This window comes from Mus musculus, chromosome 19 (genome assembly GCF_000001635.26).
Source record: "Mus musculus strain C57BL/6J chromosome 19, GRCm38.p6 C57BL/6J".
NCBI classification, from domain to species: Eukaryota; Metazoa; Chordata; class Mammalia; order Rodentia; family Muridae; genus Mus; species Mus musculus.
In genome coordinates, this window is record NC_000085.6 from 45,870,376 (window position 1) to 45,892,931 (window position 22,556).

At 42.7% G+C, this 22,556-nt stretch overlaps 1 protein-coding gene and 1 pseudogene across 4 annotated transcripts in view; both read right to left on the reverse strand.

Annotated features, from left to right (window-relative positions):
• Armh3 (armadillo-like helical domain containing 3) overlaps positions 1–22,556 on the reverse strand; it is a 181,271-nt gene that overhangs the window by 53,014 nt on the left and 105,701 nt on the right. For 3 of the 4 annotated variants that reach the window (XR_386511.3, XM_011247345.3, NM_198296.2), the window contains 3 exons: positions 21,691–21,773; positions 20,833–20,959; positions 15,577–15,652 (listed from right to left, as the gene is read on the reverse strand). Coding sequence is in view for 3 of the 4 variants with exons in the window: in XM_011247345.3 (XP_011245647.1) it covers positions 15,577–15,652; positions 20,833–20,959; positions 21,691–21,773 (286 nt within the window). In the remaining variant the exon portion in view is untranslated. Of the gene's footprint in view, positions 1–11,761; positions 11,856–15,576; positions 15,653–20,832; positions 20,960–21,690; positions 21,774–22,556 lie in introns of those variants that run through there. The other variant, XM_006527344.4, reaches the window with a different exon arrangement.
• On the reverse strand, positions 7,236–7,789 carry Gm6813 (predicted gene 6813; annotated as a pseudogene).

Consider the following 22,556-nt stretch of genomic DNA (forward strand, 5'->3'; position numbering starts at 1 on the left):
TCTGCATCTCCAAGTCCCAGTATGATGACCAACACAGCCACTGCCAACCTGACAGGATCTAGTGTCACCAAACTGACAAGCTTCTGGGCAGACCTGTGAGGGACTTCAGGACTGTTACCCAAACTGGGAAGCTGCGCACTATAGTGTGGACAGCACCAGTGCATTGGACTGGCCCTGGCTTCCATTTTAAAGGCAGAGGAGGAGGAAAGCTGAGCAGCACACTTAGCCCTGTGCTTCCCAGCTCTGGAAGAAGGGAGGTGGCTGCCCCAGGCTCCCGCTATTAACCCTCCTCAGCCCTTCCTCCCTTTTAAGCTGTTTCTTGTCAGGTATTTGCTCTAAGATGAGGTATTGTAAAAACCTTAGAAATCAGGGGTGCTCCAACAGCACAGTCAGCACCAATGGCAGAAGCTGTGTTCTCAGGTACCCTACCAAGCTGACCATTGAGAATCCCCATCACATGAAGATAAAGGTGAGAAATGAGTTTCTCTGATGTGAGGGTCTTGGGAATGCATCAGCACATCCTGAGCTTCACATCCTGTTCATATGACTGGTTTTCAAAGAAATGATACAGAAACCAATTACAACAACAACAACAATCTCATTAAACCTGTTACTACAGGGGCTCACTCTGCTAGAACATGCAAAGTATCTGAGCTCCAGGGAGAAATGTACAATTGAGGTAAAATTAATCAAACCTACATAAAAAGACAGTGTAAGAAGAAAATATTTTCCTCAGATATTCCAGAAGTCTGATCACTAAGTGTATAATTCTGTTCATTATTATCTTCTACAATGTAAACCTATATTTATAATAAGGCTGATATTATAGTAAAATGACAGTACCACATAGACACAATTCATTTAACAATTAATCTACCGGAGCTAAAAATTCTTAGCATGTCATTAATTGCCTGCTTATTAAACCAGTGTTTCAGTTTCAGTTGCAGACTATCACGTCCTTGTTACAACCCCAGGGGAAATGCGAGCACACTCATGGGACAATTAGCAAGTAACAGGACCCCAACTGGAAGAACACAGAGAGACCAGGGCAGCCACCCTCAGAGAGCTCTCCACTGCCCTCCCTCCCCTGCTGTCTTCTCACTGCCCCTCCCCTGGGCCTGCACTGCTCAAAGCAAGAACCAATGTCTGCTGCAACCTTCGTTTTTAGTTCTTAGCTGGTGAGTCCTGCTGGGGTTTTGAGAGAGCAGGAGACTAGAGGAAGATCTGAACCATGCCATGAAGGTCATCGGCTATGGCTATTGTTTTTCAAGTTTGGCCGTGGTTGAAGACTCTCTACCCACAATTTTTCTTCCCAAGGGCTTTGCAGTTGACTCTTCAGGAAAGTTTTCAGACTTTGGGGCCATTTTATATAACAGTAACAAAGCAGAGCCCAGAATGGAGAGAGATTAGTCCCAAATCATCTACCAAATCAGGGGCAGAGTCAGGAATAGATCAAAGCATCTGGACCAAGATTCTGAAGGCACATTTAGGAAATGTGCTGACGATACAAAGCTGCCGCAGAAGATCCCAATACCCAGAATGACATAATCAGGATCCACACACGCCCTGATAAGCTAAAACGATGGGTTGAACATCAAAACAAATCAAACAAGGATAAAGTGTTGAATATAGGTTAGATACAAAAGGGGGGGAAAAGCTGTAGAAATTGAGAAGGAGATTCACCAAAACAGTGCCCGGCGCTCTACTGCAGGGTGAGACTGTAAGGTCTAAATCATCTTTACTCTGTTCTTCATACTTTTCTTCTAAGTTTCTATACTAAGTGCCACACAAATGTGGTAGCACAACGCTCCTACCAACTGAACAAGCACGGGATGCAAGAACTGAGGAGGGAGGTCACGTGAAGCAGCTCTGAAGGCTCTCATGGGCTACAAGTCAGCTATGAACTAGCTACATAATTCAACTGACAAATAATCTAATGCCGGTCAGGGATGGAGCTCATGAGAGAGGGTTTGCCCAGTGTGCAAAAATCCCTGGTTTCGGGGTTCAGCACAGGAAAAACTGAACATGTATATATTTCCCAACATCTTGGAGGTAGAAGAATCAAGCGTTTAAGGTTGAGGCTAGGATGGCTCAGTGGGTAAAGATACTTCCCAAGCAAACCTGGTGAACTGAGTTTCATCCTGGAGATGAACATGGAAAGAGAACAAATCCTGACAGTTGTCTGCTGACCTTCGCATGTGCACTGTGCCAAATACATTATACACACAGACAATTAAAACAAACTAAGGTAAAAAGAAATTCAACGTCATCGGCTATATTGAGAGTTGGAGGCCAGGATAGACTATTTGAAACCTTATCTTAAAATTAAGTAAATAGGACTGGAGAGATGGACCAGCGGTTAAAGAATATCAATTGCTTTTCTAGAGGACCCAGGCTTAGTTCCTAAAACCCACAAGATAGCTCACAATGAGCTGCAACTCTAGTTCCAGAGAGAGGATCTGCACCACAGATACACACACGGTGCACATACATACATGCAGGCAAAATGTCTACACAGGTCACCATGACTGAGCCTATGGAATAATTTCAAAGATAAGGAAACAAGAGTGGAGCAGGAGAATAAAGGCACAAAGCACTCCAGATCTCCAAATGTAAGCACATTATAGTCTCCTGTCCCTTCTCCTCCCACCTCTGATGCTTACCTAAAGAAAGCAGAACGCCTACGACGGACGTTCTCCTGAGTAAAAGGCTGGACTAAAGGACACACCTGACATGGTTCATCTCAGATATTCATAACATTTAAAAGACTGTAGTTGAAATTATGAATAGGAGAGCTTACTAACTGTATACAGGAGGCCTGTGCTGTCCTGAAAAGACAGCTGGTGTGTAAGTCACAGCAGCCTACACAAACACATAAAAGGCCTTGGGTTTGATCCCCAACACTAAAAAGGGAAGAGAAAAAAAGACGGGCTGAGGTCAGCAATTTGCTCCCTTGCCAAGTGGAGGTAATTCAGACTCATCTCTGGGACTGAGAGCTTCTGCACTGACCTGGGACTCACCCTCTTCTCCAGTGCCCTCTGCAATCTCAGCTGCAACAGTGCTCAAAGCATATAATATTTTAACTTACCTCAAGGCCCGGGGTGCTTGGTTATCTTAAGTTACCAGGAAGTAACTCTCCTACTATCACCAACTCAGACACAAAGGTATTTCCTATCAACTACTGACAAAGCAGTCAACAAATATTTGTGATAAGTCATGAAGCAAGAGAAAAATGTCAGTATAATTAGTAAGCAAACAGATTATTTGCCAAAACAACAAAGTAAGGTTTCCAGATTTAAATAACATAAGATTTCTTTGAACTAAATCATGATGATAAAATGCTTTTATAAGTTTCCTGAAGTTGGAGTTAGCAAAATGTTTCAGTGTATAAAAGTGCTTGTGGTACAAACCTGACAACCTAAATTCAGTTTCCAGAACAACAATGGAGACAGACTTCCAGAAGCTGTTCTCTGATCTCCATATGTGCTCAGTATCATGCAGATGCCCACACTCACATGCTCATCACACACACACACACACACACACACACCAAAACAACAGCAACAACAAAACTAAAAAAGCCTCTACAAGTGATGAGCCTTTGAGTGAGTGTCTCGGAGCATCACTGTGCACTTGGACCCTGCTAAGCTTCTATTTCAGTCCAACAGCGCGATTCAGGCTCAGCTCAAGATTGACTCCTTTTCCCCTAGGAGCAATACTCCAGAAATAGCCCCTTATTTGAACCAATAAAACGGGATGCAATCAGTAGCCTTATTGGAAGAAAATGAGATGCAGAAGGCAGAGCACACAAGAATATCTTCTCTAGACCAATGCTGACTCTAGACATTTAAAAAGCACACTCAATAACTCCATCAGTTTAGTCCTGCTACTTTTGAACCAGCTTTTTTCTTTGTTATAACGCTCAACATGCAGGCATCAAACGCCAACGAGCTTTGACTGCTCAGATCCTGAATACAGAGAAGAAATAGCTATAGGCTATTAGCTCACTGGGGAATGCTGTGTTTAACACCTACACGTGAGAAAATCTCCCACAAAGGAAAAAAATGTTCATGTATGAAACCAAATCCAAACTTCCCCACTCTCACAGAGCTCCAAACACAGCAAAGAGAACAGTAAGAGTCCACCTCACTTGTTCTGAAACTAAGAAATTCCTTTAGTGTTTTTTCTTTCTTTCTTTAAAGCAAAAAAAAAAAAAAAAAATTACTGAGATGAATGTAGTATGTATATATTATTTAAAGCTGCACAGAAATTTCTATATTTCACTGCAATTAAATTAGTATAAATCTTGGCTGGGCATAGTGGTATTTTATCTATGAAAAGGAAGGTATAGTTTCCAGAGTGCCTGTACCCGTTTGCACTCCCACCAGCAGTGGAGGACTGTACTTCTTCTTCCACATCCTTGCCAGCATGCACTATCACTTGAGTTTTTGATCTTAACCATTGTGACTGGTGTGAGATGGAATCTCAGGGTAGCCCTGTGGTTAAATTAGGGGAAGGACTTAAGAAGCTGAAGGGGTGAGCGATCCATAGGAAGATCAGCCATCTCAACTAACCCAGACTCCAGGGAGCTCCCAGAGACTGAGCCACCAACCAGGATCAAACACAGGCTGGTTCGAGGTGCCTAGCACATATGTAGTAGAGGTCTACTTGGTCTGGTCTCAGTGGAATTCTCAAGAGCCTTGGGGCCCCAGGGAAGGTGGAGGACTGGTGGGGGTAGGGGGAGAGCTCAGAGGCAAGGAGGAGGAGGAATGGAATGAGGAACTGTGGGAGAGGGGACAGAAGGGAGGCAATGACTGGAATGTAAATAAATAAAATAATTTAAATTAAAACGCAAAAAGGAGGAGGAGGAGATGGAAGAAGAGGAAGAGGAGAAGGAGGAGGAGGAAGAAGAAGAAGAGTAGGAAGGAGGAGGAATAAAATCAGGCATGTTGATACATTCCTGTGTTCCCAGCAAAAACAAGAGATCAAATACAATCCCTTACCCACCCCCACCTCCCCCCACCCCCGCCCCGGCACCCCACCGTTTCTCTGTTTTTATTTTTAAGTAAGCCAGTATGGTAGTAAGTGTTTGTAATGTCAGCACTGGGGAAGTGGATCTTGGCTGCTTATTAGCCAGGCAGCTTGAGCACCTTAGGGACTCCTTGTCTCAATATACAAAGCAAAGAGGGGCTGAGGAGATGGTGCAGAGGTTAAGTGCATGCAATGCCCTCGCAGAGGTTCTGGGTTTGGTTCCCAGCACATGCATACTTAGAGGATCGGATGCCTTCTGGGCTCTTTGGGCACCTGCACACACACAGTACACATAAGCTCATGTAGATGCACACACATACACATAATTAAACATGACTAAATCTTTTTTAAAACATAGAAAGAGGACTGCAGATAGACCTTAGCAGTGTAATACTTCCTCATACCAGTGAGGCCCTTGCTTCAATCCCTAACACAGCAAAACCACAGCAGATAGGAAAGAAAAGAATTAAAGAAAGATGTAGTGGGCAGATGAAGTCCAGTTGAATCCACAAGAATATTAAATGTGAATAAAATAAACATTCCAATCAAAATGCAGAACCTGTCAGACCAGATGAAGAGTCTGCATCATGTCCTGCAGGACATGACAATGCACACCTTCAATCCTAGACCTTAGGAGACAGGTTTCCATGAGTTAGAAACCAGACTAGTCTACACAGAGTTCCAGACCAGCCGAAGCTACATAGTGAGACTCTGTCTGCAAGAAAAGAAACAAAGAAGCCAGATCCAACGATCTATCACCTATATTTTAGAAAGGTAAAAACAAATAAAATATAAAAGAATGGAAAAATATATGTCATGAATGAAAATATAATTGGCAAAGAAACTTACAAGTTAACATTTTATATATATTTAAAACATCTATAGATGCTTTATACCCACTCTGAACAAGAGTGGGATGTTTATACAAGGTGCATCATTTGTGAGACAGTGAACCAAACTTCAGTTTAAAATTTTTTTGGTTTTGTTTGTTTGTTTGTTTTTTGTTTTTGTGATGGGATCTCCTGTATTCCAGGCTGGCCTTGAACTCAGTATAGAACAGATAATAATCCTGCACTTCTACTTTCCTGCCTCTGCCTCCAAGGGCTGGGATTACAAGCATGTGCCACCATGCCTCGTGTGTGTGTCACCTGCAGGTCAGAGGCACTGGATTCTCCAGAGCTGGAGATGTTCACACCCCACCCCCACCCCCAAACACACAGACTTAGTTAAAAATAGTAAGACTAATGTAAGAAGAAAGAAACACTGTGAAGAGGTCTATAACAAATAGAGGGATTAAATCACTTATTTTTAAAAAGCTACTTCTGGGGGTTGGAAAGATGGTTTAATGGTTAAAAGCACTGGCTTAACCAGACGGTTCTTCCAAAGAACCTAGGTTTTATCCCTAGCATTCACACAGCAGCTCATTATCACCTGTAAGTCCAGTTCCAGGGGAACCAATGTCCTCTTCTGGCCTACATGGTCACCAGGCACATACATGGTACACAGATATTTCAGGCAAAACACCCTTACACATAAAAATTAAATAGTACAAAATAACAATATTTGTGAAAAGAACATCAAGTTCTAATAAATTCTACCAAACATTTAATATTAATCTTTTGCAAATGCTTCCAAATACAAAAAGTAAACAAACACATACCAATTTATTCCATAGTGCCATTATTACCCTCATATTAAAACATCACATGGAAACTACAGATTAATACATATATAAGAAAAAAATTCAAGGCCTCTTTAAGAGTCAATCTGGGAAGCAATGAAAACAGAATGGTTAATATCTTCTCATGCATAATCAAAAATTACATGCGTAATCATTTTGGGACATTCTTTTATCGTAATATAGCAAGAAGGCAAACCTCTGGAGTAAAGCTAGGTCAGCAATCCTTTCTGCAGACTCAGAGTGAGGGGACACAAATCACTTCCCCACATTACTTCCCATCACTGATAGGCAAGAACAGGCTGACAGCCTACATTCCCAAATGGCCTCTAATGCCAGCTTGTCATTAAAGTCATTTCATGTCTCAGGTCTCTCCAGGTGCACATGAGTAGGGACTGAGCAGAAGGAAACTGGATGTGAAAGGGCTTAATCTAACCCGACAGACCTAGTTCTCCCTGAGATCTATCCAAACCGAGACTATGAGATCTGTATACTTGTATAATCAGGACAAAAACTTTTTTTTTTTTCCTGGTGCTGGTATTTTATTTCTTTGTGTACATTAGGCCATGAATTCATATGGAATGGGCTCCAACAGCTCAGGTTCTTTTCTGTTAGTCCTCACAAAGTGTGCTTCTCTGGGTGGCGCAGGCTGGCGCTTCAGTTGCACCCAGGTGCCCTTCTCTTTGGCTTCCTTTTTCTTCTGGTCGTTCTCCTTCACCCGCTTTAGGAAGCTGTCTCTGCTCTGTGAGTGCTTGATGTGCTCAGTCCGCACATTGGTCCTCTTGGCCAGAATTTTGCCCTTAACCTGCTTGTTGACAATGATGCCCAAGGCATGCTGGGTGACATTGTAGACTCTTCCGGTTTTGCCGTGGTAGCACTTATGGGGCATTCCTTTTTGAACAGTGCCCATTCCCTTGATGTCTACAATATCACCCTTCTTGTAGATTCGCATGTATGTGGCCAAAGGAACAACGCCATGTTTCCTAAAAGGCCTAGAGAACTTGTACCAGGTGCCTCTCCTCTTTCCCTTTGTGTTCGTCATTTTGGCGAGTTACGGAAGATGGCTGCGATGGCCGAAAGCGACAAAAACTTTATAATAAATTAGTAAATATTTGTATATATGCCATTTACTGGTCTCCTTAACAACCCAGGATTAGCCTCACTTTGTGTCTGAGAAAACTGAAGCACAGCATGGCTGAAACACTTGCCTAAGGGAAGAATAGAACTGGAACTCAAAAATCAGATACTCTCTACAGTCTCTACTCTGAAACATTTTATTACAGTCTCATAAACCACACTGGGATGAGTAAACCTACACAGCAAAGACCAAGGGGACAGGTAGAAAAACTATAGAGAGGCTAAATTTCTTTATCAGCCTGGGTGTCGAGGAGAACTCAGAGCTGCTTAAGAGTGTGCAGATACCAGTGGGAGGACTCGCCTAGCACGCACGAGACCGTGAGTTCCATTCTCAGGAACTTCTCAAAAAATTCTAGAATCATCTTTTAAAAACCAAAGCAGGTGCTAGTGAAACTGCATTTCCACACACAAGGAAGAAAAGCTGGGCCCTCGGTTAACTTTGTATATAAATCAGACAGAGCTCAGTGGCAGAGTGCTCGCTGCGCATGCACAAAGCCCAGGGTGTGAGCACTGGAACTGACCTCCAGCACCACATGACTCTAGTATGGTGGTGTCCAAAGATGGGACAAGAGACTGGGAGAACAGGGAGAGAGGCCAGGGGATCAGGTGTTCAAGGACAGCCTCTGATACACAGGAAGTTTGAAACTAGTCTCGGCTACACAATGTGGTGGGGTGAACAGACCCGTGGTCAACACCTGCCACTCAGGAAGCTGAGGCATTAAGAGTCACCAGGGCTTGGGAATAACACAGTTTAGGACTGACCACAGATAAAGGTCAGACCCTTCTATGCACCAAAGGAACTGTTTAAAAAAAAAGGCAACTCACAGAATAGGAGAAAATAATTGTAAGTCATCTGATAAAGGATTGGCATATACATTACGTAAAGAATGCCTAAAATCCAACAACAAACCACAACTCAATTAGCTGAGCATAGTGGCACAGGCCTTTAATTCCAGCTTGGGAGGCAAATGCAGGATTTCTGTGAGTCCCAGGCCAGCCTGGTGTATAGAGTGAGTTCCAGGACAGGTGGAGTTACAAAGTGAGATGCCGTCTCAAAACAAACAACCCCCTTTCAAATAACACTGGAAGGCCCAGGTGATAGCTTAGTGGCAGAGTTCTCTGAACAGCACATATGAGGCCCTGAGCTGACCTTAGTGCTACAGAAGGCAGCAGTGGCCGGGAGGGTGGATACATACAGTGTCAGATGCCTGTAATCCGAGTACCCTCAGGTCAGCCTGGATTACACATACACAGGTAGTCACTGTCACCCTACCTCCACCCCCACCCCCCTAAAAAAAAAGAAAAAGAAAGAGAGCTATGTGTGTGTGTATGTATGGAGGGGGATTTGAACAGTATTTCTCCAAGGAAGAAATATAAATGCCTAAGAAAACTTTTAGGTGGCACATGCCTTTAATACCAGCACTGGGGAGGCAGAGGCAAGTGGATCTCTCTGAGTCCAAGGCCAGCTTGGTCTACAACATGAGTTCTAGAACACCCAGGACTCTACGCAGAAAAAAATCTTGTCTCAAAAAAACAAAACAAAAAAAGTGTTCAACATTATTATTAGTCATTAGAGAAATGCAAATTAAAACTATAATGATATACAGCTTCACACCCATTATGATGGATAGTGCCAAAAAAGGGGAAAGTATTAGTAAGAATGTATAAAATTAGAATGTAAAATAGTGCAGCCACTTTGAGAAACGGTTGGCAAGTTCTCTAAATATCATACATAAATTATCGTATATTGTAGTAATCCACTTCTGAAGCAAGCAAGGTAGTGAAGAGATTTGTGTACAATCCTGTTCATGTAAGCATCACTCACAGCATCCGAAAGGTAGAAGCAACTCAAGTATTTTCAACATGACAACAGAGTAACAAAATGTGGTAAATATATACACTGGAACACTATTTGGCTCATGCAGGAAAATGTGACAAATGCTAACACATAGTACACATGTTGATGCTTGAAGACAATATATTACATGAACTAAGTCATTCACAATGGACTGAGATGAAGTTCAGAGCAGTCAGTCAGAAAATCAGAAAACAGAATGGTGATTGCCAGAAGCTAGAGGAAGAAGGAAAGGGAGAATGGGAATGCAATAGTTTGGGCTGGGAGCTGAGCCAAGTGGTAAAGGTGCTGGTCTAACCTATACAAGGCTCTACTTTCAGTCCCCAAACCATTCATGAATACAGAAGTCCTAGAAGTGGATGGTGGTAGTGATTGTGTAACAATGTAAATACATTTAATGTCAAGGAACTGTATGGCTAAAAATAATTAAAGATGGGGCTGGAGAGACAGCTCAAAGGTTAAGAGCACTGATGCTCTTCTAGAGGTCCTGAGTTCAATTCCCAGCAACCACATGGTGGCTCACAACCATTTGTAATGGGATCCGATGCCCTCTTGTGTCATGCACTATATATGCACGCACAGAACACCCATACATAAACAAATAATATTTAAAAAATAATTAAGATCAGGAGCTGAAGAAATGGCTCAGCAGTTAAGAGCACTAGCTGCTCTCCCACAGGACCTGGGTTCGATTTCCAGCACCCACATGGCACCTCACAACCATCTGTAACTCCAGTCCCATGGGATCTAATACCTCTTCGGACATTCTTGGGCACTGCACACACATGCTGCATAGACATGCACACAGGAAAAATATGCACATGAGGATGATGAAGATATAAAGGAAGCAAAGTGCAGAAGAACTCCAAGGGAATTTTTTTTTTTTTTAAAGATTTATTTATTTATTTATTATATGTAAGTACATTGTAGCTGTCTTCAGACACTCCAGAAGAGGGAGTCAGATCTTGTTACGGATGGTTGTGAGCCACCATGTGGTTGCTGGGATTTGAACTCTGGACCTTCGGAAGAGCAGTCGGGTGCTCTAACCCACTGAGCCATCTCACCAGCCCTCCAAGGGAATTTTAAGCTCAGTTTAAGAGAGGTAAACTAAAATCGCCTCACCTACAAATTATTACAGACCCAGATAAAAACCTCAGTATTTCATTGCAAATACATGATTTTCCTAAGTTCACTGCAGTTCACCTAGCTATGTCCTTATGCAAAATTTCACTTTGCAGTGTAAACCTAGCTGCAGTCTTAGAAGACTGGGAAACACCAAGTAAACAATATTCTTGTGGCTTCATTTTAGTGCTTTGTTGTAATGTGCATAACACTTCTCACTCTGTCTTATGGAGTGGATCAGGGTCTGACTAACAAAAGCAGGGCTATCATTGATAAAGTCTGACTCAGTGATAATCTAAGCCTAGACAGACAACTCTATGGTCATATACTCCCTGCTACTTACAAGTCATCAATTCAGTGCCTCTGCTCGTATTTTTCCTTTAGCCTGTACTCCATCCTCTACGTTAGTCCAAATTCATTTCTCAGTAACTTAAGTTGCGTCCTTCTGCTGAAGTGCCCAGGCATCAAACTCCATGCTCATGTTACCAAGAGAACCTCTAGGTTGGAGGATACTGAAGTCCAAACAGATGCATGAGCAATGAGTCTTGGAAGACTCAGAGGACCGGGACCTCACAATTCCTTCTCTAATTCTGCCTCCATTAACAGAGATGACTAGGCTAGGGGTGGTGGTATGCACCTGTAATTTCCATACCAGAGAGAAGTGGAAGCAGGAAAGATCTTATATTGAAGGCCAACCTGGGCTGTGTAATAAATTCCAAACCTGCCTTAGCTACTAGCACTTGGCAGGTAGCAGCACAAAGCTCAGGAATCCAAAACCAGCCTTGAGTACAGAACAAGTTCAAGGTCAGCCTGGGATATTGAGACCTGTCTCATATAGACAAATAAATACCACAGAATGTGCAGGGAGAAAGGAGGCAAACCCTCTAAATGAACCTTCAAGGTGTCATAGTGTATTTCACTCTTCTTATGAAAGGACACAACAGTTTCTATGGGGAGGAACAACGTGGGCTCTTCTTTGACATCAGGAGTTCCAGTTACAATAGCAGCTCTAAGCAGCTGTACTGTCAGAATCTGCTGAGGATAAACAGGAAGAGAGGCTTGTTCAAATGCAAATAACTTGGGACAACTGAAGCACCAGCATGACTAAACCACGAAAGACAAAAAAAGCAGAGCACCAGAGACTCCATGCTTGTGGAAGTACTTTAACTCCCACTGACAAAACCCGTGCTCCAAAGGACAGAAGGGTCTGTGGTCTTTCAGCTGCCTCCCATCTGTTGAGGAGGATCTAAAGGTAGCCAACAGACCCACCACATGCCAGGAGACCCAAAGATACCACTTTACACTGTCATCTGAAAGCTGGCCTTCAACTCATCTCTTCCTGGAGATATCAAATAACATTCTAAGACAGGTGATAAGAGTCTGTTCATGCTGCCTTAGAAATCCTCCTCATACACACATCAGCACACATAACCTTTAGACACAGCTAAAATAAACTGTGCACACCATAATTGTCCTAGCAAGCCTTACTCCATGGTATCTTGGAGACTCAGAGGTGGGATTGCTGACCCAGGCTCTTGTTTTCTCAACTACCCCAAGTCACAGATGCCCATCACAAACTGGAAGAAGAAGACAAAGGAGCAGGGAAGCCTGGCTCCGTTGTGCCTTTTCTTCTTCCTCGGATATAACTATAGAAAATGACGCAACTTCTTTGATCATTCTCATCAGTGTTCATCTACAAGGAAACCCAAAACATTTTAACTTTCACAGAACAGAAAAATAAAATGTATCTAGGAATTTCTAAACAAGCTTCAAAACGAAAGCCAAGTGCAGAGGCACATGCCATTAACCCGAGCATCACCAGGCACAGGCAAGTGGATCTGAGTGTGAGGCAGGCCTTGGCTACTTTTGGTTTCTAGGCCAGCCAGGGTACACAGTGAAACCCTGTCTCAAAGTTAAGGAAGGGTGTGCGTGTACAGAATTGGCCCAGTAGTTAAAAGCAATAGTTAGCTTTGTGAGGACCCAAGTTCAATTCTTAGCACCCACCTGGTGATTCATAACTATCTGTAACCCTGGCCCAAAAGATTCAATACCCTTTTCTGCCCTCCAGGCACACATATGCTGTTCATACATGTAACATAAAACTTAAGAAAGAAACCTCAAAAGCAGCATGGCAATTCTTCAAAACAAACAAACAAACAAACAAACACACCCTAAACACAGAATTACCATACAAAAACTCCTCAACTGGGCCTATGCCTCAAAGAAATGAAGCAGGGCCTCTTTACCCATTTTAAGAGAGCCTTGCTCTATAGCTCAGATGGCCTAGAAATGCCAAACCATTTACCTACCTCAGCCTCCCAAGTGCTAGTGTACTAAGTATGCAACACCATACTGATTTGAAGGCAAGCTCCCAAACACAACTTGTACTCATAGAAGCATCATACACAAACCCCAAAAGTATGGTAACTCCAGTATCCATCAACAAATGGACAGATGAAATATGGTAAACAAACACCATGAAAATATTAGTTGGTCTAAAAGAAGGAAGGACCCTGGAATCTTATAAGATGTGGGAAACTTGGGGATATTCTGCATGAAATGACTACAGCTTTATAGTTTATCAGGAGCTAGTGGCTGGGGTCATCATACCCATTTAATAGGTGGTAACTTGCTCAAGGTCATGCAGCAAACAGCAGCAGCTTCTTTAATTGATTCACCCCATGCCCTCCAGCCCGGAGAGGAAGAAAGAGTAGCCTAAGACATCTCTGTGAACCTGGAACATTACATCCCGAAAGGAAGAGTCTAGGCTTACAACTTTACCACATAACAAAAGTAGGGCCTTCCAAAAGTCACTCTTTAATCTTTAAACATTGTATTTTGAGGAAAGTATGGTGACAAACACATGCAATCCCAGCATTTCAGTAATAGAGCAGGAGGTGACAACTGGTTACGTCCTGAGTTCAAAGCTATGTGAGAATCTGTTTCAAGTGGCAAAAACAAGGATGCGATAAGCAGCCTATATTATGCTCTACAGAGTTTGAAGATTAAAAGATTAGAGAACTAGCATATGGAAGAACATCCCAAGCCTGACATTTAGTAATGGAAAAGAGATGACAGTAAGGAGTGAAGGTATACTGTTCTTAGCATCATCATACGAGTTCACGGTCTGGCTTTCATCAGTGTGGTAAGATTCCCACGCATCTTTCCAGCAATCTCTTGAGGAAGCTGAGTGGGTCCTTCCTTCTTCAGCCCAATATTTAATTAGCAACAGTGAAATGGGTGTGCTTAGCCTCTGCAGGAAGCCCAGTGTGAGAACTGGGATGAAAGGAGAGAAGCAACCATGCTGACAGGCACCTTCTCAGGCTCAGCCTGACTTTCAGTTATTCAGAGAAGGCAGGGAACTTAATCTAGCTGCCTGGTGGCCCTTGGGGAGAATAAGGACAGCAGCCCAGGCAGAAATCATTGAAAGCAATAGCAACAAAGTAGAAGATACAGTAAACGGGCCCCAGATGAAAAAGAGCTGCCCGAGAAGCCTGTGGAAATATAGGATAAATAATACCTACACTATATTCTTATATACTTTATACTCTGACCCAGAACCTGCTGCTGCACTCAAACATCCACATCTGTCTCACTGCCCTTAGGTCATAAACGGGACGTGGCAGAAGGTTTGCAATGCCAAACTCTTCTAGAAACTGACTTTTATCCTAGGGACTCACGACAGTGTCTTGACTGCTAGGTGCAGATCTGCATTTATTGGTGAGATTTATAAAATTATGTTTGCTGCAAAATGTCTCTGGGTGTAGGCAGGCAGTCCAACCTTCCTCACTGTGTCTTGTTAGCACATCTCACCCCCTGCTCCCTCGTCCCAGCCCAGCTAACACACACAGTTCACAGCTTCCCTGTTATTCCCAGATGTGACACGCTGTAGTAAATCACTGCAGAGATGAGACATTCTACTTTAAAAGAAAGAAAGCAATAAACACCACACCCCTGCTCCCTCACACATTAGAATCTATACAAAATTGTAAATACACATTACTATTATTGGAGTGTCTGGCAAGCCTTACATCTGGAGCTAAATCAAGTTCCCCATCTGCTGGGTTTTGCCTCTTTTAATCAACATTAACTTCTTGATTGTTTGCAAAAACAACTTAATAACTGTTGAGAAAAAGGAAAATCATAGGAACAAAGGGAGGAAAGAATGGGAGACAGTCAGACTGAGATCTAACATGCAGCCCATCCCCTCCCCATTTACAGACCACATATTCCTGAGATTACCGCTTCCCCTGGCCCGGTGAACACCATGCCTGACACAATCTTACCTAACATACACAGCACGCTCTATTTTGCTATTTCATAAGAAACTAAATATGATGTAGCCCCTAGGGTCTTTGCTTGTATTTACCACAAATAGAAATAGCTATCTATAGTACAATGTGAACATTCTAGATCCCCATGGAGAAACCCTGGTGAAGAGCAGAGGAACCCTTAGGGGAAGCTCGTGAGGAGCTTATGCATAAAGAACACTCTGGCAGCTCAGGTGCCTGCGAAGGCCATGCAACCATCTCTGGGGTAGAAAATTCACAAAACAGCCAGCACTTTGAGCTATTTCAATATGACAAAATGAGAGCCTCATGTACTCCTGCTTCTTGATCAAGTATGACAATTTCTTCCACTCCTACAGACATCAGGGCTTAAAATAGTAGTAGTGCTTAGAGCATTCTCCTTGGGAAGGTGCAATAAAGCTCTCGATGAGCAGCGAACTCTGAAAGAAACTTCCATTCCTTACCTGATATTCACCAGTGCGTGTGTCACCTTGCTTGCTGCTTCCTTCCACTGGCCAGCGTTGGTGGAAAGCCGAAGGACTGGGAAAGAAAGAAGACAGATTTGTCAAGCTCCTGACACAAAACAAATATGAGGAATGAAGACATAGCTTAGAATAGCACGATTACAAACACCAAACAAAACCTGTGCCAATCTTGTTTTTACAGGACAACAAATGAGAGCGTCTAGAATCTTTCAATTATTTTCTCCAGGAATTTTTCTTTCTCCGACTTCTCACTTTTTTTTTTCCTTTCCTTTTCCTTTCTTTTCCTTTTTATTTATTTATTTATTTTGGTTTTTCGAGACAGGGTTTCTCTGTGTAGCCCTGGCTGTCCTGGAACTCACTTTGTAGACCAGGCTGGCCTCAAACTCAGAAATCCGCCTGCCTCTGCCTCCCAAGTGCTGGGATTAAAGGCGTGCACCACCACCACCCGGTCTTACTTTTCATCAAAATAGTCACTACTCCTTTTCTGCCTCAGGCTGTTCCTCACACCTCCTCTGGTAATAGATAGGCCCCAAAGTTTAGTTTTTATATTCACTTAATATGCAAAGAAGCTGAGGAGATAGCCCAGTTGGCCACTAGAGCAGGATGACCTGAGTTAGATCCCCAAACCCACAGGAAAATGTCTGGTATAAAATGCTTGTCATCCCAGCACTGGTGAAGCAGGCAGATGGAACCCGGGGGCTGGCTCCTGGCTAGTCAGCTTTGTCTTCTTGGCAAACCCAGGCCAATGAGAGGCCCTGCTTAATGCTGAGGTGCACAGCTCCCGTGTAATAACCTGAGACTGACCCCAGCCTCCATGCACACGTGCCTGCACAACACATGCATACTCACAGATATCTATTATAGGAGTGGCATTGTGAGGGCAACCTGGTTGCCATGTTTACCATTTCCCTAATGGCAAGGGTTACACTTGGTTCCATGGAACTATGTAGGCCAGGCTGGCCTTAAACTCAGCACTCCTACTGGCTGAGCTGGTGTCCCTCCTTGCTCTATGTACATCTCAATAAACCAACCATACATCCAGCTGAATAGGACAGATGACCTTTCCAGATAGAGGATAATCATGCTTCAAACAAGGACTAAGCCGTTTTGCCTCTCCAGCTGAGAAATCTGAAAAATCAGTCAATTGAAAGCATTCACTATCTGACCAAATTCTCTCTCACAAACACATCTACAGTGGGAGGAAAGGATCACAGAAGTACAAAAGTGAGCACATCCCTCGACAGCTGTGCTTCAGGCCTCACAGGTGTCACAACCAAGCCAGTCAGAAGAGACACGACAGCACAAGCACTCCCTGGATGATGAGCAGGAAGCAGGCATTCAATTAAGTTTTTGTTTTTGCTGCCTGTATACATGCACATATGTATTCATGTGTATAGGAACATGTGCACATAGAGAACAGAGATGAACTTTGCCCTCTATCACTCAGTACCTTTAAAATTTATCTTTACTAATTTATATGTGTTAAAGTGCATGCTTATGGAGGTCAGAGGACAATTTGTGAAGTTGATTTTCTTCTTCTAATGTGTGGCTTCCAGGGACTGAGTTTAGGTTGTCAGGCTTAGAGGCAAGCCCCATTACCTGCCAAGCCATCTAGGTGGCCCCTTTACCTTATTTTTTGATATATGGTCTCTTACTAAACTTGGAAGTCACTGATCGACAAAACTAGTCTCGAGACAAGCCTTGGAACCGCTTGTCCCCATCTCCCCAGCATGGAATCATAAGCACATACACATAATGTGTGTACTGCTGACTCAGGTCTTCTTGCGTGGGCAACAAGGATTTTACCCACTGAGCCATCTCCCCAGCCCCCAAATATGTTCTTAAAGACTGATTATGAGGCAAATATGTGGAATGTTTGCAAAGTACTAGGCACCGAACAAAGGTTTTATATATAACATAACATACAAATAGGTGTTATATATAACTGATTCCCCCCAAATCAAAACATCCCAGTCTGCAGAGAAGCTCTTTAAGCAGGAAGAACTACTCGGGATACTTCAGGAAGTCCCTGAAACTGACCAGATTTACTAGGCCCCTCCTTGCAAGAGTTAACAAGCCAAGCTCCTGAGAGTTGCTCTCAAACAAGCCAAGCAAAATAAATAAAAAATAAAAATAGGTCTTTTTAGATAAGCCAAACTATAAAGAAGAACTAAGAGACCAGACCAGCTGCCCAGAAGCAACGTCAGCTGAGCTGCCCGAAAAAGGTTTAGACCAGAGTCACTTAGAAAGGACATTCTCTAACCTGTTGAGCTACCTGATAGGCTGTGCAGTATTTTCCAGGTTCCTGGCTTTTGCTAGCTGTCACCTGTGCTGAGGTGGACATTAGTGATGAAGCTGTCTTTGAGTCATTACTGTTCCTGTAACTCCTTACACCCTCTCTTATAAATAACCCTAATAAAACATAACTGATTCACCAAGTTGGATTTTGTTGGTATCTGCACTTTGGTCTATCTTGGGCTTCCTATCTGGTGTGATTAGACATGTATGTTGTGCTGCCTCCCCTGCAAAAGTCTTGTCACACAACAATAGGAAACTCAGAATCAGAGAATAAAAGTGATTGTGATGATTCATAGTTGTTTTGTACTGTGTGAGTGTGTGTGTGTGTGTGTGTGTGTGTGTGTGTATGTGAAGAGGTCTAGCAGGTTCACACATAAGTCATGGCTCTAGCAGGCCTTTCCCATTCCCAATCCACTTCTGCTTTACTAAACTGTTAGAAAACACTCCTAAAGCTAGCCAACAAGGTCTATTCCTTATGTGGCCACCTTGCCCCTCTGAGATTGTCCACCAAGGTCCAGCTATCAAAGTAATGTAGTTCAACAATCAAAAGTCACCCTTTGGCTGCCCTAATTAACATGCACAATCAAAATAAACCAACTCTTCCCAACAGTTTCCTTTTTTATAAACTGCTATTTGCCTGCGAGCCATATATGTGGCTCAGGAGATGGCTCAGTGGGTAAAGCCCTTGCTGCCCGAGCATGAAGACCCAAGTCAACAGTACACACAGAGGCAGGCTTTTATCCCTCTGGGACAAATACCACTCCCCTCTTTCCCTTGTTCTTTTTCTCCCCTCTCCCTTGTTCCTCTTCTCCTTCTTCCTCTGTTTGATGCATCTCTCTTACTTTTTAAAAATTTTTTAGATTTATTTTATGTATATGAGTACACTGTTGTTGGTCTTGAGGTGCCTTGTGCTGACTTCAAGAGGGTTGTTAAAGAATTTTTTGGTTTGTTTTCAAATATGTATTTGAGGGAGGGAGGGAAAAACAAGTGTGCACATGACACATGTGTGCGTGTGTGTGTGTATGTGTACTTCATCTTTAATGGTCTGGGAAAGGGCTGGGATGAACAATCCAGAGCATGGACAGCAAAATGCAATTTGAAAGTTTGAAACTGTCATCACTACCTTCAACTTGAAATAGCTAGCTCTTGGGTAGCTCATGGGTAGGAGGCACACACAGGAAATAGATCTGAACTTCAATCACAGTGGAGATCTCTCTCTCTCTGTCTCCTCTCTCCCCCACCCTCCCTCCCTCATTCCCTCCCTCCTTTCTTCTCTCTTTCCTTCCAACTGAAAACTGAACTCTGGTCCTCATAATTGTATTATAAGCACATTACCAACTGATTTGCCACCCCAGAACTTAATAGCCCTGGCTGTCTTGGACTTGCTTTGTAGACCAGCTGGCCTCAAACTCACAGAGCTCTGCCTGCTCTAACTTGAACTCAAATTTCTCCCGATTAACTTTCCAACTGGGATTACACAGCTACTGTATCTATATCAGATGTCCAATCTTAGGTCCTTATGTTTGCTAGACAAGTACCTTACTCTGCGCTATCTCCCCAGCCAATCTACCGCTGCTTTTTGAGACAAGGTCTCGTGTAGCCCAGATTGACCTAGATCTCTTTATGTCAATGAAAAGGACCTTGAACTTGTGATTCTCCTGCTTCTACCTCCAGGGTGCTTAGACTACAGTGTGTGCCAGCACACACTGCTACTGTGTGCTAGGGATTGAATCCAGGGTTTCCTACATTCTAGGAAAAGCACTCTATCAACTGAATTACATCCTCAGCCTAAAATCCCCAATTGGGGTAAATTTCTTCAGCCTTTCTTTCATGACTTTAATAGTGTATTATATTTGTTTTCCATAATTTACTATATAAATAATAGCTTTAGTTTGAAGTAAATTACAATGTGCACGTAGGGGTCAGACGACAACTTTTGAGAATCTGCTCTTTCCTTTCACCATGGATTCCAGTGACTGAAATCAAGTAACCAGGACTGTACAATAAGCATTGTTACTACCAACTGAGCCATCTCATTGCCCTTCCCCTTTAACACACTTTTAAAGACACTTTGTCTGTACGGGCTTGTTCCTGTATGAGATTATATATACCGTGTGCATACGTTCATGTAGAGCCCAGAAGGCACTGGACTCCCCTGGAACTGGAGTTACTGATAGATGGTTTTGAGTCACTGACATGTTTTGCTGGTAACTGAACCCAAGCTCCTGGCAAGAGTAAGTCTTTGCTAGCCCTTTTAAAACATTTTTTTGTTTGTTTGTTTGTTTTTCAAGACAGGGTTTCTCTGTGTAGCCCTGGCTGTCCTGGAACTCACTCTGTAGACCAGGCTGGCCTCGAACTCAGAAATCCGCCTGCCTCTGCCTCCTGAGTGCTGAGATTAAAGTCGTGCGCCACCACGCCCGGCTTTTTTAAAACATATTTTATTATTTATATTACCTCCTACTTTTTTCATAATAGAGGATCCCAAGAAGAGGCAAGGCTGCTGTTTTGTTCTGCTTTGTTTTTTAAAGGGTCAACAAGAGAAGGATTGCAAAGGGAAAAGAGATGAGGCTGTAGCTCAGTAGACAAGAACACTTGCCTAGCATCCAGGATGTAATCCCTCAAGGTTGCTGTTCACCTTGTATTTTGAGACAGGTACTCTCAATGGCCTGAAGCTCACCAAGTAGGCAAGGCTAGATGGCCAGTACACCCCAGGGATCTATCTCTATCAGGTTGGTTTCTGGAATTCACAGAGATCTGTCTGCCTCTTTCATTTGAGTGCTGGAATTAAAGTCATTCACTATCATGCCTGGCTCTGATCTACTTATTTCTATACCATACAAAGGTACCGTCCAACTACACAGTCTTTTGTAGCATTTTCCTGTTACTTACTAGACAGGGGGCAGAGAAAGACAAGAAAAAAAGACCAGAAGAGCTTACCCATGGAGTAGAGGTTGTCAAAGCTCTGGTGCATGCGGATAATTTCATAGTAAAGCTCATCGTAGCTGCTGGGGGTTGGCAGGAATGTGTCACCGTATGTGATAAACATGTTAAATAGGTTCACAATCTGAAAAAGAAGCAATAGCCATATCCAGGCATCAAGCTGGGAAGATCAGAAAAGCATTACCAGTGGTACGCTGTAGGCATCTCTTATTGGTTTCCAGATATACACTATTTTGGGAACCTTGTAAATTGGCTGTAAAACAATTATTAAAATTTCACTGATTCTTGCTTATTCTCTACCTCCAATCAGTGTGCTCTGAAAACTGATCCATGCATGTAGAGAGAATATCATATGATAGGGTGTGGCCACACGTCTCAACCCTACATGACTTTGTTGTCATGCTGAGAGCTGAAAATTGGCCATCTTGGGCATAGTTCTGCAAATTGCAGATACTATAAAATCAGGACATTCATCCCCACCAAATACTTAACATTTACAAGCTGTATAGACAACTGAAAGGTATGATACCTCCTTCTCCCCTGAATTACTAGCCAGATAGACATTTCTCTGTACCCTTCAGAAGCTAAGTGCAATGATGATAGATCCACTTATCTGTCCAGGAGGCCCCTAGAAAACTTACTATTCCCCACATAGAGACTGCAAGAGTACAGGAGCGATTCTTAGCTGGAACCAAACTCATTGCTCATAGAGATGTGACCTGTATCCATACCTCCCAGGTCAAATCCATAAGGAAATACAGCTTAGATCCCAGACCTTGGCGCCCATTACAAACCAGCCCATTTCTGCCTTAGTATACTGGCCTTAGAAAAACAAATATTTTTATTAATACTCACCATAAGGGCCAATGTAAAAATGTTGTGCTTGGCCAAAAGTACAGTTTCATTTGACATAAGGAACTTCAGCAAGTTTATCAAGGCTTTAGAGAAAAAACAACAACAACAAATTATTCAAATAGTAATCAATATTATCAATAAAAGTAAGTAAGGGTCAGCATAATGGCTCAGTGGCATCACTGAGTGTGATGACCACAGTGGTTTCAGGATGCACTTAGTAGAAGGAGAGAACTGGCTCCCACAATGTGTCATCTAACCTCTTGTCCACATACAAATACACACACACACAAATAAATAAATATAAACAAAGAATAAATAAATAGAAGCAAAATAGCTCTATAGAAACCCACAGGTCGGAAGAGTCTCAGGAACCAAGGCCTTCCATTATTATTAACATGCATTTGTGCATACACACGTGTGCATGTGCACTCGAAAGCGAATTTATGACCTGAAGGTAGTAAAAGGTAATAAGGAGTGGAAGAGGTGTAAAGGGAGGGGGTGGGAAAACAAAAGAGACTACTAGAATATATGTGACATGAAAGTGGAATCAACTATTCAGCGGGGAGAAAGGAACCACCTAGGGAGGAAGAAATCCATTCTTTGGTATGGTAACTAAAAAAAAAAAAGGAAGACAGAAAAGAAACACACAATACTTAGACTAAATTATAGGTTATAGTGTGCTATTTCAATATATTCAGTAAGAAAAAAAAAAGACCAAACCAGAGTAATTAGTATTTCCTTTTCCTTGTTACTTATGTTTAGAGCCTTTGAGCTTTTGAGAGCTTCCAAGTTTTAAAAAGCTAAAAGGTTTTTGTTTTTTGTTCTTTTGAGACTGGGTTCCTCTGTATAGCTCTGGCTGTCCTGGA